The sequence below is a fragment of the Ascidiella aspersa genome, chromosome 2 (assembly GCF_963924565.1).
Source record: "Ascidiella aspersa chromosome 2, kaAscAspe10.2, whole genome shotgun sequence".
In the NCBI taxonomy this organism is placed as follows: domain Eukaryota; kingdom Metazoa; phylum Chordata; class Ascidiacea; order Phlebobranchia; family Ascidiidae; genus Ascidiella; species Ascidiella aspersa.
This window is the reverse complement of record NC_139448.1, coordinates 22,550,906-22,576,055: the sequence shown is the minus strand read 5'-3', so window position 1 is coordinate 22,576,055 and position 25,150 is coordinate 22,550,906. Positions and strand designations below refer to the sequence as shown.

General features: G+C 35.7%; 1 protein-coding gene across 2 annotated transcripts in view; it reads left to right on the top strand.

Annotated features, from left to right (window-relative positions):
- The first annotated feature begins 6,955 nt into the window (after window positions 1–6,955).
- LOC146164338 (coiled-coil and C2 domain-containing protein 1-like) overlaps window positions 6,956–25,150 on the top strand; it is a 44,505-nt gene continuing 26,310 nt past the window's right edge. For both annotated transcript variants that reach the window (XM_083381319.1, XM_083381320.1), the window contains exons 1-5: window positions 6,956–7,170; window positions 8,680–8,785; window positions 11,970–12,073; window positions 14,963–15,148; window positions 17,655–17,790. In XM_083381319.1, coding sequence (XP_083237445.1) covers window positions 7,111–7,170; window positions 8,680–8,785; window positions 11,970–12,073; window positions 14,963–15,148; window positions 17,655–17,790 — 592 coding nt within the window. In that variant the 5' untranslated portion in view covers window positions 6,956–7,110. The remainder of the gene's footprint in view (window positions 7,171–8,679; window positions 8,786–11,969; window positions 12,074–14,962; window positions 15,149–17,654; window positions 17,791–25,150) is intronic.

The following is a 25,150-nucleotide window of genomic DNA, read 5'->3' as shown; positions in this document are numbered from 1 at the left end:
TGTTATAATTTGTAAATTAGGCGCTCTTTTAGAATCTTGTCACTTTTTTGAAGGAGGTTACGCGACTTTTTATTGACACACAGTCAGTGTCACCAAATCACTGTCACGTGTCACCGATTTATTGACACCCTTTTACCGATTTGGTGACTCCCTGTCACCGATTTACTGACACCCTGTCAGCGATTTGATGACACTGGAGGAGGGGTCGTGACTGTCTATTGACACCCCCTGTCACCGATTCCGTGACACCCTGTCACCGATCCGTGACACCCTGACACTGATCCGTGACACCCTGTCACCGATTTGGTGACACCCAGTCACGGATTCCGTGACACACTGTCACCGATCTTTGGTCTCAGACTCTCACCCAGTCCACCGTTAGCAAAATATATTTCAGCAGTACCGTACAAATCATCTTGACAGAATATTAATATGGGTAACTGATGAAACTAAAGTCTTTAGTGGATCTCTGACATACAGTAGAATTTGCCCACCCATCCGTCAGAAATTAGTCATTATTAGTGCAGTTCTTAGCAAAAGGTCTACGACATTTAACAAATCTGCATAAGAAGATTAAGTTTAATATTACTTGACCCACCCACACCCAAACGCTAACCAACACCCTAACTCAAATATTGTGTATTGATTTAACAATTACATAAACGCTTTAGGACCAATACATTAATTTGTGACGTAACAATCTGGGACGAGAACATATCCTATAAGCTCGAGAAATTATCTTAAGCACATCCGAGTTTGGGCTTTTTCCCAGCGTTCAAATAATTACTAAATGGACACACATCATTATTTGGTTTTGATTCGGGTTAGCGTTTGAGTTTGGGTAGGTCAAGTGTTCTATCTCATATTTTTGTTATGTTTTATGAATTTTCCGGGAATATTCTCAATTTATTTATACCGGAGTTTACCTAAAGGTCTAAAAGTCAGACTTTTCTTCCCTTGGATTCTCTAATTATTGCAGACCTTTTTGCTTAGAAGTTAGAACTGCACTAATTTTTAACGGATTGGGTGATAATTCAGTCACTAAGGCTGTTCGCAACGTTTTGACCAGTTTAACTATTAAGTTTACCCCATTTTTATCGCAAATACAAGTGTGTGAATATTGCTTTTTTAAGTCATCATACCGTCCTGTCAATAGATGTTTGTAATTTGTGTCGTATTCCATTTCCTGATTCAAAGACTAGTTGTTTAAGATAGTTCACGATTTTAGGTTGTCACACTCAAAAAATCAATCACGAGAAATTTGGTTGAGGTGGCTGTGACATGTTTTGCTAGTGTTTTAGGCAGCTTTAACTAATTAGGGCTCTTAGTAGTGCATTGAAGTAACGCATGCATTTACCAAGTGAAAAGGTTTCCATGATAAAGTTAGATATATTCGTCAACTTTTACTATTAATGCTTTTGCACCTTTGTCCAGATCTGCCATTCTTTTTTAAAACCATTCACAAACATAAATACGTAATCCCGGTACCATATTGCGCCCACGTAAGTAATATCTCTTTGAAACTGAAAATTGGTTATTAAAACTGCTGCATTAAATGCAAAATTTTGCAAACTTTACCTAAATTTTGCGCAACAACAGACATCAAAAGTTCTTAAACATGAAAGTAATAGTTTGAAAACAATAAAGTTTGTTTTTATTGAAGCAATACACTTAATTTGAATTTGATTTTTATGTCCACCACTCAGGTAATTGCGCTTAAAAAAAGTTTTTGCACGTTTATGTTAAGAGTTTTACGATAAAGTGCGCGCGCTAGTGGAGAAGCGAGAGCGGTTTGACATCGCCGCTCGTTTTCTTAGGGGACGATTACGTTGCTCTGCCAGTGACCGATTGGGCGAACATATCACAACAATCGGCCGTCCGGTAGACAAATGTTGCCATTTATAATAAGCAATAGTAGAGACTTGAAAAAAAATGATTGCAATATGTTATGAATAATAATATCGGCATATTTATACCAAGCAAGACATTGTTAAAAAGGTGAGATTGATGCGTATGCAATGTTTTTGGTTTCATCTTGGGATAAAATGGGATAAAATTTATTTGTCACAAATTTGGTTGGTTGTTTTTGGGTTAAAAAATTTCAATATCTCGACTATTAGTAGATAAATATGTAGTTATACAAACTTTTAGATTTTTTTATTTTTTTATTCTTTGACAAACTAAGCCTTTCAAAATCAACGTGTGAAAGTTTTGTTTGATTCTGAATAAATGATGAGCATACTAGGGACTTATTACAGCAGGGTTACCAAAACTGTGGTCAACGGACCATTGGTGACGACTGCACAGGTGGTCCGTGGCGATATGACATGAAATTAAAAAGTTACACATATACGTTGTACTGCAGGGGTCGACAACCTACGGCCCACGACTGTAATTAATCCGACTTTTCGCGCTTTGCGTTGACAATCTTCATACATCAGGTTTGTTTACGTTATGATGCTTTTATTTAAACTAGATTAGCGCTTCTTGGGCTGTGAAAGACTGACTGCCAAGTGCCAAAGTGTGTCGCGAACAAACGGAAAACGTTTTCAAAAATATTGGACATACATTTTTAATTTTTGTAATAAAACTTTCAAGAAATTTGAAAGAAATGCCGGTAGCTTCGCTCGCCAGGTGCGCCCGGACTTAAATAGGTTGACAAACACTGACAAAGATTAACCATTAAGGTTATCGCATTTTCTCAAAATGGTTTTATTACACTTTTCAATATGAATAACGACGTGTGGACTCGAATTTTAAACCAAACAAACGCTTTTTGTCCCGCTTTCCGCCAACACTTTATTGCCTCCTTAAAAGTAGCTAAACACGTTTTTAAGTGGAAAAACATATCCGAAGCCCACCAGATTTACAGTTGTTCTAACATTTTAAAAACATAATTTCTTTCAGGCCAGCAGAGACCTTTCTGAGTTTGGTTTTAGCCCGCGACTAGAAAAAGGTTGCCGACCCCGGTTGTACAGTATGTGTACTCTTTCAATGATAATTAAATTGCCGCAGTTATTCACAACTTTTTGATTTCGAAAGCTTTTGCTATCCAGTATGGTAAATCTTACTTGTTGCGCATTAAATTTATGATAGATTGAGGATTTAAGCAGAGAGAAGCAATCCCATCCATGCCATTGATGTTGTCAGTTTTGTAAATATATAAAGTTTGGTTTTATTTAGTTTTTGTTTGTGTTGCGGTCCGCGAAAAAACATATTTACAAATAGTGGTCCGTGGTCCAAAAAAGTATGGGAAACCCTGTATTACAATATCGAGCAGTGTTCCCGCTAATTTTTTACCATGTGCTCAGGTGCCCAAAATTTTGCGCACAAGCCGAAAATAAGTGCGCAAAGTGCCCAAAATTTTCAACAAAAAGTGCCCAAATTGGATACGCGGGAGCGGGGGAGACCTTTTTTTTTTGGTCTTCACTATTTTCAGTCTGTTAATATCCGCGAAGTTGCCAATTTACCGGGTCCTTAATAATAATTAGTTCGGTAGTTCTATAATCTGTAATTATTTTTTGCTAGCTTTGTCGAACGGATGCTTTCGTTGCAGTGGAGAGGAGCAATATGCGCGGGAGAGCACGAGAGGCGTCGCAATAATCTCAATTTCTCCCAGACATAAAAATGAGTCTCTTTATTTGGAGAATTGCGCTCGCTTGAGACGTGATTTCGCTTGTTCTTAGTCAAGCGTAGCGCGGTATAAACGCCTAATGGTCGAGGTAATTATCGCACGTAGTACAGCGGTTTTAGCAGTAGTATTTTTAACTTTTAAACGGGTTACACATTTTTTTAAAGTGATAACTTTGATTAGAATCAAATTTAGCCTTCACGTCTTTCCTGTTCATATTGACATAAATTTAACCTACTCCTTTAGTTGACACAACACGCAACTTTGCTTTTTCGGGGTATATTGTAATTTGCATTGTACACTGTTTTACCAAAAAAAATGAGCCCAAAAGTTTTATCTTCAGGAAGTCCCAACTTTTTAGGAATTAAGAAACAGCATGAAAAGTTCATTTTTGCAAATAAAAGCATAAGCTATTCCGACGCGAGGTTTTTTATATAAAGCAAGTACTTTCCTATAAGACAAAACATACAGTGCAAACAGATACCTTGAGCTAAAAATATCTCCAAATTAGGAATAAAATAAAGTGGTAAAACGAAAGATTCGCACGTATCGCAAAAAAATTCCAGTTACTGAGAACCATGGCCTGGTGTCTACTCTAACCTCTATGCAAAACTTAGATTCCAGTCAACTGCACTACCTTGTTTAGACAAAGTAAACCCAAATCTGTCGTAAAAGATTTAAATATGAGAAACCAATCAAAATTAGTAGTACAAAACTTGCCAATCACAAAACCACATACCAAATTTTACAGTTACTAAACTACCACCCGATCTGTTAGGAATTAGTGCAGTTTTAAGCAAAAGGTATACAGCAATTAGGGCATCCAAAGGAAGGAAAAGTCTGACTTTTATGACTATATGCTTAAGAAGATTAATTTTAATAATACCTGCCAGCCGAGCCCAAACGCTAACAAGCACCCTAACCCAAATAATGTGCATTGATTTAGTATTAATATAAACACTTTCAGTCCGAATACATCAATGTGTGATGTAACAATCCTATATAACCTGGACTAGAAATTATGTTATGCCCACCCGAGTTTGGGCTTTTTTCTAGCATTTAAATAATGATTAAATTAACCCACATTATTTGAGTTAGGGAACTGCTTATCGTTTGAGTTCGAGTGGGTCAAGTATTATTAAATCTATCTCATAGTTTTTTGTAAGTTTTTAGCCAATATTTTTTATTTATATCTGCCGGAAGTTTACCTAAAGATCCAATTAGTGCAAATTGCCGCTACCTCAAGGTCTAAAAGTCAGACTCTCCTATTTGGATGCCCTAATTGTCGTAGACCTTTTTAATTTCTGAACAGATCGGCTAATTTCTGACAGATCGGCTGAAATTACACAAGCGTGTAATTTCAAAGTAAAACATAAGACACCGGATATAGGCAGAAATCATACCAGGCGTAACATGTAACCATAAAAATTACTACACAAAATATAAAATATTTATAGCAGAACTTGCGACGCCCTGAGAATTTGCCGGCGCTTTATTTGGGTGTAAGCGCCTTTCCTAGTTAAGAACCACTTTTTTCGCATGTATATCTCAAAGCAAACTAATTTAGGCCCTTTTTGTTCTGTACCTAACTCAAAAAATACTAATTTGGGCACTTTTTTGGTCGTACATAGCTAAAACAAAAACTAATTTGGGCACTTTTTTGGTCGTACAAAGCTCAAACAAAACTAATGTGGGCACTTTTTTTTTCGTACGTAGCTTAAATAAACTAATTTGGGCACTTTTTTGTCCGTACGTAGCTTAAATAGAACTAATTTGGGCATTTTTTTGTCCGTACGTAGCTTAAATAAAACTAATTTGGGCATTTTTTTGTCCGTACGTAGCTTAAATAAAACTAATTTGGGCACTTTTTTGTCCGTATACGTAGCTTAAATAAAACTAATTTGGGCACTTTTTTATCCGTACGTAGCTCGGATAAAACTAATTTGGGCACTTTTTTGTCCGTATGTAACTTAAATAAAACTAATTTGGGCACTTTTTTGTCTGTACATAGCTCGGAGTAAACTAATTTGGGCACTTTTTTGTTCATTCCTAGCTTAAATAAAGCTGATTTGGGCACTTTTTGTTTCGTACGTAGCTCAAATAAAATTAATTTGGGCACTTTTTTGTCCATACGTAGCTTAAATAAAACTAATTTGGGCACTTTTTTGTCCGTACGTAGCTCGGATAAAACTAATTTGGGCACTTTTCTGTCCGTATGTAGCTCGGATAAAACTAATTTGGGCACTTTTCTGTCCGTACGTATCTCGAATAAAACTAATTTGGGCACTTTTTCGAAACTTTCATGAAGCAAAAGTGGGGTACATAAGGTATTATATGTAATAATCTTAGCAAAATAGTGATAATGTGGGCTTCAGAAGACAACTGGAGGTCGAATTTAATTAAAAAAACAACTTTTAATTGTTTTTTGCTTGCGCACTTCCGTGAAAACAAGTGCACAAGTGCCCAAAATTTTGCGCAAATGCAAAAAATGTGCGCTTAGCGGGAACACTGGTATCGAGACATGTTATGAGTAATAATATCTGTTTTGGCAGAACTAAACCCTTACTTCCCAACAAATTTATACCAAGCGAGGCATCATTTGTAAGGCTTTTTCCTTTGCTATCTAAAACATCTAGTATCAATCCGGGATGACATAATTTTTAATTTGGGTTTCATGGCAAATATTAATATTTTTTAAGATGTTAACTTTTTTTTTAAATTTGAAAAATCTTGATCAGTGTTAAGACGGTGGTAAAATTTTTTTAGGAAAAAAAATACATAAATATGTTTGTTTTGGCGTAAAATAATCTGCTAGAAACTTTTTGCTGACTAGCATTTGGTGTAGCTTCAGTTGAGTGATTGCTGGTTGTGTACTTTTCAAATTACTGTTATTGTGATGCCTTGTGTATGGTTCTAGACCCGTTTCGTACCGCAACGCACATTATTTGGGTTATGGTGTGGGTAAGCATTTTGATAATAATAATGCTTGACCCACCCACACCCAAACGCTAACCCTAACCCAAATATAGTGCGTAAAGCATAATTTGTAGAAAGTACCTTTTTTTTGCTTTTTTTACGTGCCAAATTGAAAGAGCCCTAAAATATTTTACCCTTCCTTTGCATCTGCCACTGGCGCTTACTAATGGCAACACCAAACTACACATAAAGATGTTCAACTATCTCATTACTTTTGTGCTAGTTAATGCTGCTAATTTAGCAACTAAAAATTGTAAGATTTAAAGGTTTGTTTCTAATATTATTTTTTTCTATCTTGCAATTTGTTTCAAATTTTTGTCTTGGAATTGTAAGTAATAAAATTTTGTCTCTTATATTTATTTTTTGATTTTGTGATTTGTTTTCTATTCTCGAGAATTTTTGACAATGAATCTTTAAAAAAAAAAATCTGAAATCAGAACATTTCCATTATATTAATTTATTTTACAGAATGTTAATACATTCCTCAAAATCTTAAAATACACATGTCTAACAAAAAAGGAAAGGGTTTGAACCAAAGAGGACACCAGAATGTTTTGAAGATGGTAAGATTTATTTATTGTGCCAGATTGCATTTTGTGAATTTTGTGTGGGATTTAAAACACAAACCTGCGGCTATTTTTTTTAATTAACTTACTTTTGTTATAATTTTTTTTCTATTTCAAATAACAAAAAAATATGTAAATGTTTAGTTTAAGTTATCTAGCCCTATATATTTTGTAAGGCTTGAAGTAATTTGTCCACATAAGTAATGGCAAACCGTATTACTGACTTATTTAGTAACTTCAATTGATGAGTTATTTAGATCAGGGGTCGACAACCTTTTTTGTTAAAAACCAAGATTTTAGCACGCTTTTAAAAAACAAACGTTAAGCAAAGGAAATTTATTACTGCTTTATTCCAATGAAAACTGAGCTTGTTTTGCCGCAACAAGATGCTTCCACCTTGGAATTATTGTACGTAATAAAAAATGCAATGTGTTCCGAACTATCAGTCTTTTTCTCAGTTTCGTCATCATTGCTACATCACAAAAAATTCATACTCGCATAACTAAGATGTCGGAAAAAAAGGCAGTAAATGTTTGCCTTTTGTGGAAGGTCAGGGTATTCTGGCAATACATCCATCCAACACATTAGTAGAGTATAGTTTCATGAAAAGTCCATTTTAGGCAATCACTATTTGCAATGTCTAGCACTGGGTCATCTTGTCGCACAGTTCGGGGCCATTTACGTTTCGAAAATAAATGGAATACGGTTCCACTTATTTGCAGTCCTTTAGCGCTTGAACTCTAGTAATATAACACGTTATTGACTGCTTTCAAAATCAGAGAACGCTTGATCATCCTAAAGTTTGAAGCATTTGAAATGCCCCTTTGTAAATGCGTTTCTCTCATAATTTAAGTTGTTCTTTAAATGGAGCCACTTTATCTGCCAACTTGAATACCTAGTTATCATTTTTCTCATAAGTGAAAGATTTAGTTCATTAAGCAGATTGAATATGTCACACAAGTAGGCAAGTTCTAGAACACATTTTCAGCTATAAATTTGTTAGCAAGATCTGAAGGTTTCTAAATTAGAAATCTTTGCAGTGGTTTATGCAATTTGAACAGTCTGTTTAACGATTTTCCTTGTGAGAGCCAACTTACTTCTGTGTGCAAAAACGGTTTTTGTGTGGAGCATCTATGTCCACACATAGCTGCTCAAACAGTGGGGTGTTAAGTGCAGTGCCTTGATGAGGTTGATCATTTTTACTATATCATCGAATACACTAGGAGCTATGTTGATAATTTTTGGCCAGCCAACATTTTGTGAATGATACAATGAGTGATGCGACCTCTTTTATCCGAAATGTCAAGCCAGACAGACGGAACAAAGCCTACAGCCCCATCCAGGCATACATGACAAAAAATACTAGTTTACGTACAGTTAGGGTTTAAACCAAAATTTTAATTTGGCAACCCTGCTACGGGCCGGTAACAAACTCCTCGCGGACTGGCGGCTGCTGACCAGGTATTTCTGATAAGGAATGACATGTAATAATTTTGATGTATTTAGATGGGTTATGATGAAGCTGTGGATGATGATGATGATGACATGGAGCAACAACTGGCAGCACTACTTGGACAAGATACAACTGTAAAAAAAAAGCCCAAGACAGAATGTAAGTACTTAACATTAAAAATGAACCTCGGCAATAAATTTATTACATATATAACTACATTTCTCAACAAGCTATTTCATAGTTACATGCAGCTCTTTTATCTCTGTTCTCTGGCTTCTGTAACTCAGAGACAGTAAGGTTATTTACAAAACTAAGTGTTGTCTTACTTTTTCGGGGGCAGAGACTATATCTGTATTACAGTAATTCAAATTTTGCAAATTAGTTAACAAGAGTCCTACTCGAATGGTAAACACTCACAAAAGATTACATTTAAGATTACATTTGCCCGGGCAGAATAACACCAAAAAAGCTGACACGCCAATTAGGCAGTATATATGTGTCCATTGTATGCAAGTTCTACTGTAGCCTACATAGCGATTGTTAAATAAGTCACACCATTTTGTGAGACACATAGTGTTTTTTTGTCTTTAGCAATTCAAAACCATTAAGCGAGATGCTCGTCTTTTGTCTGCATCTTTAAAATTGTGCCCTTTTTGCCTTTAAATTTGAGCATTTTACATGCTTTCATGCTCTGAAACATTGGCATTCAAGTTTTTGCACATCTTAATTGCGGAGCTTCTTGGCATTCCTAGGCTTTCAGCAACATACTTTTTACTGTGCTCTCTCATTTGCTCTGACTTCATGTCCCTCCTTTACTGAATTCATTTTTTTTAAACAAAAACCCATAAATAATGGTGGTTCATACTAATTAAAAGTGGATAAAATACTACCCGCAACATGCCAATATCACACTCTCCATCTATATGACCGGCTTATGTTGGAAAGAAGGCTCTATTTATGTGTCCGTTTTTATCCCTTTTCATTTTGAAAATCTGAGTATGATTTGCTTGCTGCATGTATTTATAGGCAACAATGCTTGTTTTTAGAGCAAATTACTTAACGACTCTTTAAAAACGATTTAAAAGTTGCCCTTTTAAAGTGTTTATGCTATAACAGCAGCTTTATAAATCAAACTGTTACAGAAAAAAAAAATTTTTTTCATTGCTTTGTCCAGGACAGTGTTAATGACTATAAATCAAAAGGTAAATTGCAAGTATAGGTCAACAGTTTAAATTATAGTCAACTTGTGCGTTTTGGGCGTGACGATTTGAAAAGCAAACGCACATAACTACATTCCATTTGTGCCTCTTTATGTGTTGTTCAAGAACTATGTGTAGTGTATACGCGCTTAAGAGTAAGGCATGCTAGTAAGACTGGCAAGTACAAATTTTAATTCATAGCCAACCCTTAAATAGCGGAGACATTGGGCATGTACTGTACAACACAAAGTAGTTTACCGCAACTTACTCTGTGAAAGCAAAAACAAATTATATCTGCCTTGCCATATTTCTAACAGATTAACCCTTACAGTTATCCAGTTATTTATTACAAAAGTCTGTTGACTATTGGGATAAACTATACACTAGTTAACAATAAAAAGTTGCATACACAGCAAAGCAACCGTAAAACACTTTTTTACTTGTGGCCATCAAAAGAGTTAAAATATTTTGGCAGCACACCTCAGAAATATATGTCAATTGATAATATAATTTTCCACATGGCTATCTAAGCAAGGCAACCCAAAGCAAAATAAGTGTTGCCGAGGGCCAAAAATTTGACATATTACCGGGGGCGTATCCAGAAAATCAGGAGGGCGGGGGGCAATTTTTACATATTTTTTCGTAATTCCCCTATTTTCCGTCTAATGTTCTTAAAAAAATCAGCAGCTCAGTTTCCCAAGTTCTTTGTACAAGACCAGTGCTAAATTACCAGCACGCCTTTTACCATGCTGCAATACTAAACAAAGATATTTTCAGGGTGGTATTATGCCCTGATTAGCGCAACATCTGCCCCAAGCTGTGTGCCAATTAAGCTAAAATAGAAGCTGCGGAGAAGGAAAAATAAGTTGTGTCAATTGCACACTAAACATATGGTCTTAGAATATGACAGCGAACAGCAAGGAATTTAGCTATGCCTAACTCAACATTTTGGCGAGAAAAACAGAAGGTTAGACTTTGTGTTGTCAATTGTCAAATACACACTTGCTAACCAGCCAACCTGAACATATAACGAAACATAAAATATCCTGAATTTATGGTCGACTAAACAAAGAGACATTACATTAAAAGCATTGCTGCTTCAGAGAGATTGTTAAACCCTGGCAAAATCGGTAATATCAAAGGAGGTCTGAAACCTCACCTGGTTAGCCACTGTTTATACAGTCCATTCTTATAGGTAAACCAGTTGAATTTCTGAAAATTGTTAAAAAAATAAAAATTTTTAAATATTGAGAAAAGTCCTTAAAGTTGCACATGGATTATTACATACCTCTAAAATGCCAACTTTAATGTAGCTTTTTGTGTCATTTCTACTAACTATTAAGATGTACTCTTGACAAAACACAAGTAAATCGCATTCGGTAATATCGCAGCACACCTGGTATGGTCTCGCAGCACACTGGTTGAGGAGCACTGTTATAGAATACCCTGAAGTTCTACTTTGACCATGTCTAGTGATCATGCATACTTGCTGTAATAATGGGTGAAAACAACAATGTGCATTGTTCACAATGTTCTGTATAATAGTTGTGTGATGACTGTCGATGTATAATAGTTCAGTGATATACTAGTACGTTGGGTGGGCAAGCTTGTGAATCACATTTTATTTTAGTAGTTTAAAAAGACCAGAGTGGATTAATGTGAGATGAGGTGCAGAAATACTCGGATGCTGTTTTTTGTTTTTCACATCATGCTCATAAACGATGAGTAATAACACGTTTTAACCAACTGTGCTCTTTAAAACCATTGTAACAGCAAAACATTGATTAGGTTTACTTATTTAAATCAGTGCCCTGCAATGTTACATTATAGTGGGTAAACCAGGTTACTGCCCGACTATACAAAATCATGAAACTGATTTTTTGTCACATGTGATGGAAAATAAATCAAAAACAATGAAAAAAAATGTACAAACACCCCTAATGTAGAAGTATAATGACAATGCATGAAGGATGGATGAACAGAATGCACTTACCTGCAAAAGTCATGGAGAGCATCATAATACTCATGTTTTAAAATACCAATGTTTACTTGTAGACAGTGTACTTAAAGGTGGCTTATTCTTCAAAAATTATTCTTAACGATATTTTATTTTGGCAAAAGCAATTAATTTATTTTTCTTGTAGTGTTGGATTGGTCTATTATTAATGCACAAGTAGAGTCATCAATGAAAGAAGTTGGAAATGATTCTGATGACAGTGTTACCGAAGAGGATGAAAATGAATTCATGGTATATACATATAAATAGACCAAATACATGTCATGTCATCCCTATGCTGTCTGCTGCTGATTGTGTCTTTTAACAGTTTAACTAAATACTTTAACACAAAAAGAGCAATTCATTATAAGAATAAGGCCTGTGTGGAAGTGGCATGTAACCACCTGGTGTAATATTCAAAACAAATAGACAATCATGATGCCAAATTGTTTCATGTAGGTTTAATAAAAAGAATGGTGCTAGTGCAAACGTTCCTAGAAAAAACCTGTGAACATTTGTAATATTATTCATAGATGACAACATGAACAAACTATTTGCCTGAGTTGGCACAGGTCAATTTTAACCACTCAAGTTTAAATTTTGAAATCGCTTTTACTTCCCTAAGTGCGGAATAAAAAGTAATGTTGGCACTTCACTAACAATAGAACTCGTGCTGCTGACATCCAAAACTTAGCTTTTAAAAACTTGCCTGCTATGCAAATACCTTAGATCAGTGGTTGGCAAACTTTATTCGTCACGGCCAAAAGTACTCTTTTCAGAGCTATTGAAGGCCCACTAGGTAAAACCACTACAAAAAGTTGGGGAATCAGAATATTTGATTTTAAGGTGAAATATAACACGGCGCCTTGGTGCCCAAAACACTGCCATATCATAATGTAAAACATACTATAAAACGAAGAACATACATGTGAAGCGCGATTTTTTTTTAAATTTAATACAGTTCAAGTTGGCAAAAAATATAGTTTGACATACTTCCAGGACTACATTTGGCACGTGGGCCTTTCCAAGCTGAGCCAATTTAAAATTTCTATGCCACACCAACTTTTAAAATAAAGTGCATGATTGTACGACTATGCCAACAACTACATTAGACCACTAAGCTATTCAAAAGTAACTCGCGGCTCACTAAAAATAGCTTTTCACAGTCTTGGTTTAGTATCTCGCTTAAAGTTAACGTTTGCATTCGAAGCGGTTTTGCAGCTGGCGCCTGGCAAGATTGTCGACGACGTACCTGTTCGGTTTTCGTTTAAAGTTTGACTTTTGCTGGACATTAATGGACAGTAGTTTTGCTTTTTGCTGGATGTTAATGGACACCCCCTCCCTTTTTTGGATTTCTGGATACGCCCCTGCAGAGACGACTTTTTTCCAGCTGTTTTGTCAATTTGGTTCTTTGATGCTGTGATTTGTGTTTATGTGCAAAAACAGTTCATATCAACTTTTTCCACAAGGTCTGTCACAAACAGAGATTTTTCCTCATTGAGCCTACTGGATACCAAAATGTTGCACACATTGCTTAGCTTTGTCTCACCTCGACCGCTTAAAACGATACGTTGACGCTGGCGTGAATGTATGTACAAAACGATTAAAAGAGCACTGCGCGAAGCAATTGCTTGCGATTACCCCCCGGCATAAGTCACCAGTGGGAAGGAAACAACAAAGAATTGGGTCATCAACACCAAAACGTATCACAAGTTAAAACGCAACCCCACGCTTAAACTTGAACGGTTGCTCAACAATTTTGTACATATTCTTCATAAGACGAGACGATGCGTATCCGATGCACATTTCCATTTATTGAACAGCATGGACGGCACTGCACCTCGAATCTACGGGTTACCGAAAATACACAAGGATGGTATACCACTACAACCCATTGTGTCATTTGTTGGCAGCCCAACGTACCATTTTGCCAAATACTTGGCTGGGATTATTTCACCACTGGTCAGCAACACGGACAGAACATTCGGAACTCCACCGAGTTTGTAGAAGCTATCACCAATGTTAAAATGTTGTTCGATGACACACTGGTGTCATTATTCACCAACGTCCCCATTAATTTGGCAATGGAGGTGGCATCCACTAGGCTGAAAAATGACTACAGTCTCTAAGATAGATCGCAGTGGTAGCATGAGGACCTTATGACAGGATAAAAGCTTTGTCTGGAAGCGACACACCTTACCTTCCGAGGTGATTATTACCAACAGGTGTACGGGTACAGCAATGGGTTCACCGGTGTCGGTATTGGTCACCAACCTAGTTATGGATACTATTGAAGAGCAGGCGCTTTCTACCTTCGCTCATCCTCCCAGCGTTTGGAAAAGGTATGTGGACGATACATGTGTCTCATGCTCAAAGGATGTTGATGTGCTGTCCACTATCGCACACCTTCATAACAACTGGCAATCGTCAAACTGCTGCCCAGTTTACCCTACACCAATGCTTTCATTTTTTTTCTTGGAAACATAACAATTTCATGTTTGGTAACCAACACTATTAACAGTTTAAATGTCTGGCTATGGGTACTAAAATGTCTTCACAGTATGCCAATTTTTTGATTGCATAACTGGAAGACTCTTTATTAACAGTTAAAAGAGACCAAGGCTATAGATATTTGCGATACATCAACAACATTTTTCTATTTTGCACCCACAAAAGGAACAACTGCAGTTGCTGATGTCCACCAGCAAAGTCAACTCTTGTACACTAAAGTGTCCATGTTAAGCCGATCTATACAAACTACGATTTACCACATGCCCATGGAAAGTGCAAACCTTTTACATCTACATTACATTTTTCCTTTATACTCTAAAATTGGATAAAATGTCAATTAATTAATTATCAGACATCTCTATACACAACATGCATTGCGAAAAATAAAGTTGTTTAAGAGTTATCCTAAGGCGTTTATTCACAGATGAACTTTATATTGTCAATTATCAGCTTTGTCAGATTTATTAGCTAATTAACAGGGGCCCCTATTTAAAAAAGTGCACCTAGGGAAGCTGTATTGGTTAGTCTAGGAAACGGGGACCCTCATAATATTTTGCACACCTTGCTGTAAAGCATGTGCACAGATTGTAAACTTTTTTAATTGTTAATTTGATAATGTATATGTTATAGTCGGAACTTACTGATATTGTGGAGGAAGATTTTCCTAGTCAACTTAGTCCTAAGGAAGATATTGCTTGTCGCTCACCAAGTCCCCGATCTGTTGAACCTAGTGATGTTCTTTCTCTGCTGCAAAAAAGGACAACAATGTATAAATCTGCCATTGATAATGCTCAAAAAGCAGGACAGTCATCAAAAGTATGTACTATTTTTTAAACTTTTTATTAGTAACCTAACCTGATTAATTTACACAAACCCTCATTGTATCACCACCTTATGTGCTCACTATTATCGTTTTTAATAAAGTTTGTATTAATAAGACTTTTTCAACTGTTTTTGTAACATTTAGCTATTATTTTAAATTAAAAACCTATTATTCTAGAAAAGGATACAAACTAACCAATTGGCAGTAATGCAGCCATAGGCGCCGAACTTTCAAAATCTCAGGGCGTTTTTCCAACCAGTCCTTAAAAAGGGGGTTGCCGGAATTTCAACTTAGGGAATTCCCCTGTTTTGTGTCCGACTTTAATGAATAATGACACGGTGAAGTATGTGTGATTGATTTTGATAGAATCATGTTTTGACTATCAGCAGCGCAGTTTCCCAAGTTTTATGTACGGGACTATGCTTAATTGCAATCACGCCTTTCTCCACCTGCAAAACTAAACAAAGATTGTTTTTCCCAGGTGTTATTATGCGATTAGCGCAACATCTGTGCCGAGCAGTAAAGTACAAACTGCGGTTGAGGGAAAATAAGTTGTGTCAATTACACACTAAACACGTTGTCTTTGGACATGAAAATAATTATGCGCTGACTATCATAACATAAAAAGGGCGACTTTAAACAGTCACAGTTAGACCACCTTTGAAGAGGTTCTGCGTTTTTTACAAAAATTCTGTTGTTACACCAACATCGTACTAGCGCGGACAGCGAACAGCGAGAAACAGTAGTCTAACTCTACGTTTTTAGCCGAAACCGGCCCTAGATACACCACTGCGTGCTCATTACCAACAAAACGTAGCAGGTCTCGCAAACGGATTTTCCAACTTCTTATATTATGTTTAAAACAAGAGGTATGTCTCCTGTAATTTTGTCAGAATTAATTGTACTGAAATCTAATGCGTGCTTTGTTCTGCATTAAAATTATGAAGGACGAAGGTTAGTGATAATCTACTTTGAGCAGTATTCGTAACTACGTGCAGAAGGATCGAGCAAAGCGAGAGGGGATTTTTTGGGTTATACCGATATTAAATATTGAAGAGACTTGTGCAAGAGGAGTCGGCGTTATTGAACGAGGATTTTTATGTGTTTGGCGTTTAAAAGCTCATGCTCGGATATTAAGTTTATTTATATCGATTTGAGTGACCAAACGTCTCAGCATATTAAAAATTAGGAATTGGGACGCTAGACGAAGCACTGTGTTATAAAGCGTTTAAAAGTTTGGAAATAGGTTAATACTTGTCTATTTTAGACTCACTAATTGGCTTGACCCATGTTTTATCACAGAAAGATTTTTTTAAACCCAGCTTAAGCTTGACCTACATTAGCGCGACCTGGTATTTCGATTTTTCAGCGCCGCTTCGGTTTTATTAATAGGTGCGAACGAACACTTTCGCAGATGGTACTTCTCCCCATGTAATTCAGGAAAGTCGCGCATACTGTTAGTGAACCACGATTGTGTGCTACTTGCGGTGGCTTTAATATAGTGTTCTCAGAAGTGGAGTTGCACACAAAACTTTGTCGAATTCCAGGGTGTTTTGATGCCCTAGATTTTCTTGCAGGGCATCAAAACAAAAAAAGCTCTGCACACCCACGTTCAGCGCCTATGATTGCAGCACCCATATTGCGTAACCTCAGAAGTATTTGGGCGCCCCCCCCCCACAAAAAAATACTAAAGCCGCACATGACACAAGCACTACAAGTGTTTTTCGCCTCAGCAAAAATACAAAAGCTTCAAAAAGAAAAACAAGTTGCTAGTTATCCCTTTATTAATCTTAATAATGAAAACATTGGCAAGAAGTTCCCTAAATATGCTTGAAGTCCTTACATTTATATGGATTCAGTGTCAAATTACACTAAGCCAATATTACACTTAGTTGTGGTATCAACAATTTCCATTGGCAATCAACACATCAATAATATAATATTTTTTAATTCTAATTTTTTTTAATTAAGACATCCATAATAGCCTTCAATTAACGCATGGAACTATCCAAACACTTATAAGACATGCAAGGTATAATAGTATTTGACCTGTATATGTGTTTATACACTACCTCAACACAATCCAGACTGGTTTCATGTAAAACTACATTGAGAGCTGAAGGGTCATGAACAACACTAAAACTTATTGTTTTTTTAGGAATCATAGTGCATGTCTTTAAAATAGATTTAGAAGGACAATTTAAAGATAATTCTATCAGCTTGCTTGCACAGTAGTTCTGTTAAATATCCAATTTTTCGACTTATTTTTCTATCTCTCTACATATGTTACAATAATACAATTCATAAAAGTTTAAATTGCACAGCCAGGCAATCAATTGTTTCTAATGTTCAATTAAGTTATTTTCAACAGCATCTCAAAAAAAATTTTTTGCCCTCCTATCCATAAATGAAATTAATTTCAGTTTACGCTTGTTTTATTGCTGTCATCTGAATATAGTGAAATAATTTAAAAAAAATTAAAAAAAAAATTATTTATAGATCAGGAGATTGCAAAGAGGTGTAAAAACATTAAATGATCTTGTTAAGCAAGTGAATAAAGGAAAAACTATTAGAGATGAAGACATTCCACCTGAGGTTTCTGGTTCAAGTTCATCCTTTAGCCAACAGCAAAGTGGTAAGATTTTCCAAACCAGTAATAGCATTTAGCCAGACTTGGTTTTCAATAGTGATAATAATAAGTAAACATTAACTGTATTATTTTTATGTTATTATAAAATTGAAATGATGTAATAAGGCATTTTTTAAAGTTTAAAGTATTAGGACCATAATGGATTTTGGAGTGAAACTACTACCGTCTATGCATACCAAGGTTTTATGAGTGTTTTCTCTATTCATATGTTATATGGATTTTCTGCAGTTTAAGATAATCTTGTTAAACAGCAAAAAGCGTACGGCCATAACAGTTGTCCTTGCAATGACTAATAATTTTCTGGACATGTGCTAAACCAGGGGTCAGCAACCTTTTTTTAGACGGGGGCCAAAACCAAATTCCGAAAGGGCCGCACAAAATAGTAACTAAGAATTCTGTTATTGACATGTTGGAACAACTGTGAATCAGCCGGGCCTTGGGTCATTTTTGCACTTAAAAGCGTATTTGATTACGTTTAAGGAGGCTGTAAAGTGTTTGCGCAAAGCGCGAAAAAAGGCGTTTGTTTGGTTTAAAGTTCGAGTTTACACGTCATCATCCATATATACTACTAATAAAAAGTGTAATAAAACTACTTTGAGGATACGCAATGACATTAATAGTTAATCTAGCTCAGTGTTTGTTAACCCTTTTAAGTCAAGGCACACCTGGCCAGCGTAGCAAGCGCGATTTTTTTTGGTATACCGGCATTTATTTTACATTACTTACAACAAGTTTTTATTACTTTGCCGAAAATAAAAAAAATGTTAAAAAATATATGTCCATCATTTTTTAATACGTTTTCCGTTTTTCCGCGATGCACTTGGTGGCCTTCAACGACGCAAAGCGCTGGTCTAGTTGAAAACGCAGCATCAAAACGTAAACTAACCGGACGTAGAAGAATAATTTGTGCGAAGCGCAGAAATTTTTTGCACTAACGTAGGTAAAATTGTCAATAAGTATTTTAAATGTACTTGTGGCTAATTGGTCAAAGCGGCGACGTGCCGGATGAATTACATCAGCCGGCCAGATCCGGCCCGCGAGCCGTAGGTTGCCTAGCCCTGTGCTAAAGTTCCAAGGTTTTGTTTAAACGTAACAGATCACTGACAACTGTTTCTATTTTAATGGTATCATACTAATTTGGTCTACTAAAGCAAGAATGTGGCCTGCAATAAAGTAACAAATGTGTACTGCAGACAAAAATGTGTACAATAAGATAATTGAAAACGCATCCATGTCGCTAAACATATTTATATATATACCAACCAAAATCCTAGGACAAGCGGATCCAGGCATTTTGCCTTAAACTATACTTTTCTTCTGTTTTACCTTTTTGAATGGTTTTCGCTCTTTGCATGAATCTCATCTGTTTTGAGTGTGTTTCATGCAGTTTTTAAAGCATCTTTATAGACAAAAAGGCTCCTTGTGACTGTGTGCTGTGGCTCTTTTTTAACTGAAAGTTTTGCAAACCTAATTTAGTTAATGTCATTTTGTTCAGCTTTTGCCAAAATTATACCATCTTTGCAATATGGTAAATATGGTAAGTAACAAGTCTGCAACTAAAAACCTAAATAATCAAAAATCAAGGGGTTTTTGTGCTTCGTGCAAAGTTTTACATGTTTTTGTTGCAGCTTTTCAAGTTTGGTAAACGGCCTCCACAACTTAATAAAAGCCTATATATCGAACAATATTCATATCTGTTTTCAGTGTTTAATGCGCCTCCTCTAAATGTTTTGTGTTTGAGTTGCACATTTGTACACAACTCCCATTGTAAGCTTGTCAAAACAATGTATTTGATGTCAAACCGCTTTCTACAGCATTTTATGTTTCTCTACATATTCCCCCCCAAAAATAAACAAGTTTTATGACAAAACCTTCATATTTTTTTCAAACCGAACATGGTGCACACCAATCGATTAATTGTTGGTTTTACACTTGTAACGACTTGTTAGTTATATTGGTCAATTATTTTAATATCCTACTTAATTAGTATGTTCTTGTAACTAAAGCCGCTATGACGTCTTTGTAATATCATTAATTTTGCATTATTAAGAGTTATATAGATTGACATGAGTTCTGACGTTAATGTTCTGCTCAGCTAAAGTTCTGTCTAATTATTTATAACATAATATAAAACTGTATTACTAATTAGTATATTTTACAGCTAACCAAACGTGTTAGTGAATAAACTTGCAGACAACAAAACAGTGCGGTACAGTATAGACTCTTTGAAGTTGAGTAGTTGTATGCCCCACACCTTAAACAAGATATAGGATTTTTAGGTGCGATTGGCCTTTGGGCCAAGCCACTCGGAGTCGCGCGTATGTATACAAATTATGCGTTGCTGGCGGAGTTTAGAAGTGTTCATGTTGCTTGACTCCCGCCCGGCGCTTTACAATGTTTTTAAATGGCGTGAGAAATGGGCGGTTTTGTTAACTGATTTTCATTTACCAATGTAGCGCTAAAAAATGCTAAAAAATACGCTACAGACGCTGTGAGTTCTATATTCTGGTTACCATAAATCTTATTCTAGCCTTAAGAAAGTCAATCACCACAAATTTACTACTTCAGAATATACTGTGTTATATAATGTTAATATCAAATCATAACATGATGATTCAAGGCCACCAAAAACTGGCATTCACAGAACAAAGTTGCACTCAATTTATAGCATGAAATCAACATGTTTTTGCAATGCCCTAGCACGCCAAGCTGACTATATATTCACAGCTTTCTTAAACCCCTGCTTTTACAGCAAAGTCAAACTCTGTTTTACAGCATCGCCATTATTGACCAGCGCGTGCTATCCAAACAAAAGACAGAAAGAAAATTACTTCCAAATAAGGGGTGGGCAATTATTTTTAACCGCGGGCTGCATGAGAAACTTAAAATATTGTGGCAGGCCGGGTCAAAAATAGATTCTCAATTACAGGCAATGTGACGTTAAACTTTGACGCTTTAAAACAAATAAGCTAACGAACTTGTTATTATGTTAGAAGTTGGTGCAAATGTGTGCAAATGTGCAATTCAAGTCGAATTTATATTTGTTTTAAAATACAAACATTAATTTATATTTAGAGGGGGAGTGACGCATTAAGCACAGATAAAAAATGTACATTGCTTGATATATTGGCGTTTATTTATTTATTGTTATTTTTTTATATTTTGCCTTTGAGGCTTTAAGCTGCCGATGTGTTACTTGCGCTACAATGGACATATAACAAAGACCGTATAAATCGCACAAACATAGTGTTAACCAAAATTATTTGAAAAAATGTGGATTGGTATGTTTCACAGTTTAGAAAACGGCCAATATTTTGTTCAAATTTAAAGACAGAATAAATTCGATCAAAGCGCAAAAAGGCAGTATGTTGCCCAGGTCTGTTCTAAATCAACACGACCAGCGCCCGCCTTCTGGCGTCCACCTTCTGTGAACGATTGACCAGCACAAAGAATAATAAATTTCCTTTGCACGCTAACCACAAAAGGAAAATTACTTCACAAAAAGAAGCTATGTGACAAAAAAAACGATTGCAATAACTAAAGCGATTTTGGAATACAAAAACACTTTTGAAAAATCGCCCTCCTAAAACCTATTTAACAATTCGTAATAATTCCTAATATTGGCTCGAGCTCATATAGGCATTTTTGGCAAAGTAATCAGTAAGGTTTTAATTGTTAGTACTTCATTTGAGTTTTTCTGTTCATCTGACAAAGTTGTTTTGCTATCCGTGACAATAATTTTTGGGTATTTAATAATGGCCACTATGTTTTTTTATAATCATTGGCAATAACGTGAGGCTAACAAATTTACATGTCACAATGCAGTAGCGAACTTTAGATATAATGTGCAAATTATTGAGATGTGGTGGCGGTACTTAATGAACAGCGCGGAGAAATTGCTAGTAATTCTTTCTCAGTTGAAGTTGAACTGGTACATACTCTATTTAAGCTGGGCAACGCAAGGTATTTTGTCTACTTAAACTTCTATTTTTCGAAGGGATTAATCTTTGTATACCCTGTGCCAAAACACCAAATTTGTTCGCTCTCTTTGCATATATTTTTGTATTAAAACAATAAACTGACAAATGGTTAACATTCTATGCAACTGCTTCTAAAGGCGGTTCGGATGGTTATGCATAACTACATAAAAACAAAGCAAAAACATAGAAAATGATAGATATCCCAGATTTTACCAAAGCCTTTTTGCGAATATAGTAGGGTTATTCAGATAAAAAAAAAAATAATAAAGAGTTTAGCTAATCAAAGTTTTTGCCATGGTTTGGCCCTTAAAAATAAGATTAACAAATTTTTCAAAACATTTGGTCATGATTTTGTTTGCTTAGCGTGTCATTCATTTAATTAGCTGAGCGATAAATATACAAAATGTAAAGTCAAACCATGTCAAATCAACAAAAAAAAAGTTACTTTTTTGACATGACCTTCTCAGAATCTAACAAAAATTGAAATATATGTAAACGACCTTTATTTGAAGATGTGTGCCTTTTATATTCTAGTCGAAAAGTTTTTATTCTAGTCTGTTGTGTATTTGCAAAGTTATTTAGGTTTTAAAAATATGCATGTTTTCCACTCGAGGGCGCTGTTTCTGCATAAAAACAGCCATATCTTTGGATATACAAAAGCTAGATTAACATGTGATGTATCCTTTGAAAGGGAATTTTGTGCCTTAAAGGCCTAAAAATGATCTTTGTAGCATAATTATCTGATATAACCCCTACATGGTAAACATTAAAAAAAATGTAACCGTTAAAACAAGCACTTCTGATACTTTTTTTTTTCAATTTTTTTTCTTTAGGGTAAAGAGTTACATTTTTTTGGTAACTAACAGGAAAATTGGTATGGTGTTCTTTGCTTTTATTGAATTATGGAAATTTATCTATAACATACATTGCCACGTTCTGAGCCATTTTTTCAGTGGACCTAATTAAATTGCAAGTACAAAACAAAATTCCACTCCACATTTCTTGCTTTACATATTTAAGACGTTATGCATTTTGTTGTTCTTTGCTGGTCATTAATTAAATTATTTGAGAACCACAAGTTCATCTTTGTTTGTTCGATACTTCAAAGATCTGAAAGTCTGGATGTAGAAAGGTAACCATCACTTCATCTGATTTCTTTAATGGGACTAAAATGCAGGAAAGCCACCATTGGTTGTTGTATTTGCAAGTAACCCCCCTTGCTCATCCCAGTGTAATGGAACTGTTTTAAGGAATGTCAAATACAGACCTTTTATTAATCTAAACATGCCAAAAATTCAGACACCTTGATGTAAGTCTGGCAAGATTCCTCTCGAATAAAGCAGTAGTACTTTTGGGTTCCACAAATTGTAATAGCCAATTTAAATCTCTTCTTAACCATGTACATTAGGGCGGTTCGCGAAAACACTTTTTTTTCAAAACCACTTGCCTCATATGGATTTTGAACCGTAGTATACAAAGTTTAAGCTCATTTGAACATATATTGGTGTGAGGAAATCGAGTTGAATTTTTGCCGAAAATCGCAAAATCGGGTAAAAATGCGAAATTGTAGGTTATGTTTAATCCATATTTTTCTAGTGAAATTCGTTTGCTGTGACCATATTCTTCTTTTTCAGACAGATGGAATGACTGAACCAAGTTAGATCTGCAGAGATTGCATTTTAATATTTATTTGCAGTAATATTGAAAATTGAATTTTTGTTGAAAATCGCAAAATTTTATAAAAAGGCAAATTTTTGGAAAGCCTTCAATCTGTAGTTTTCAAGTCAAACCTGACTTTAAACTAATGTTTATGGAAGATAAAGACTCACTGCAGATGGATATAGCGGCAGGACACTGCGTTTTAATACTAATTGCGCCGGTATAAAAAATAGAATTTTTGACAAAAAATGTTGAAAACAGTATAATTTAGAGTGCCAAGAGTTGCCTGTCTGCAAATGACATAAAATTCTGCTCAAACGGTTTCGCTTGCTTCTGTAACAATTCTAATAACCCTTTCAATTGACTGGGTATGATTTGCAATTTTGTCAAACAGTAATGTAAGTATTTTATAACCTTTTCGATTTTTTGAACTGCTGTGGTCATCTGTTATTAAACTGGTTCTGTTGGATATTTCGGTTTGTTATTTTGGTATAATCCTCCGCTTTAAATCTAGTGTTGGTATATTGAACTGTCTCACACTGTCATCTCCAAGTTTTTGATCTTTTTTATATTATGAACCGCTTCATAATATAACTTATACATAGGCGCCGTTGAAACAGCTTAGTGTGCAATCGTTAATTTCAGGCGAAAAACTGAACCAAGACGGAGAATGTGTGTGATTGATTTTGGTAGAATCATGTTTCGATTATCAGCAGCGCAGTTTCATGTACGGGACCACGCTAAATTACAAGCACGTCTTTCGCCACCCCGAACCCCCAAACGGCCCTTAATACGCCACCGCTCATTACCAACAAAACGTAGCGGGTCTCGCTAACCGATTTTGCGATTCCGTATACTAGGTTTAAAACAACCATTATGTCTCATGTGAATTTATTGTAGCTAATGCGTGCTTTGTCCTGTATTAAAATGATGAAGGACGAAGGTTAGTACCAATCTACTTTGAGCAGTGTTCGTAACTTATTATCCGCCATAGCATATACGACACGTGCAGAAGGAGCGAGTGAAGCGAGGGCAAATTTTTTGCGCTTATAACGATATTAAAAATTAAAGAGACTTGTGCGAGAGGAGTCGGCATTATTGAACAAGGTTTTTATATGTGTTTGGCGAAACGCTTATGCTCGAAATATTACGTTTATTTATCGATTTGATTGACCAAACGTCTCAGCATATTTAACATTATGAATTGTGACGCCAGACGAAGCACTGTGTTATACGACGTTTAAAAGTTAGGGACTAGGTTAACACTTGTCTATTTCAGCCTCAGTAATTGGCTTGACGCATCTTTTATCACAGAAAATTTTTCACTGAACACAATCTCTTATCAGGTTTAGTTTAACCTCTGTTAGCGCGACTTGGTATTTCATATTTTCAGCGCGGCTTCGGTTTATTATTGGGTGCAAAGGAACACTTTCACAGATTGTACCCATGTAATTCAGGAAAGTTGAGCATACTGTTAGAGTGAAACACGATTGTGCTACCTGCGGCGTACATTGCGCTAGCTGTAATATAGTGTTACCAGAGATGGAGTTGCACAATAATTGCACACGAAACTTAAGCGAATTCCAGGGCGTTTTTGACGAAAACCAAAACGCTCTGCACACCCACGTTCAGCGCCTATGAACTTATATAACCTCAAATTATTGGATCATTGTCAGCGATCAATGCTATAAGAAGGTTCTTGCTGT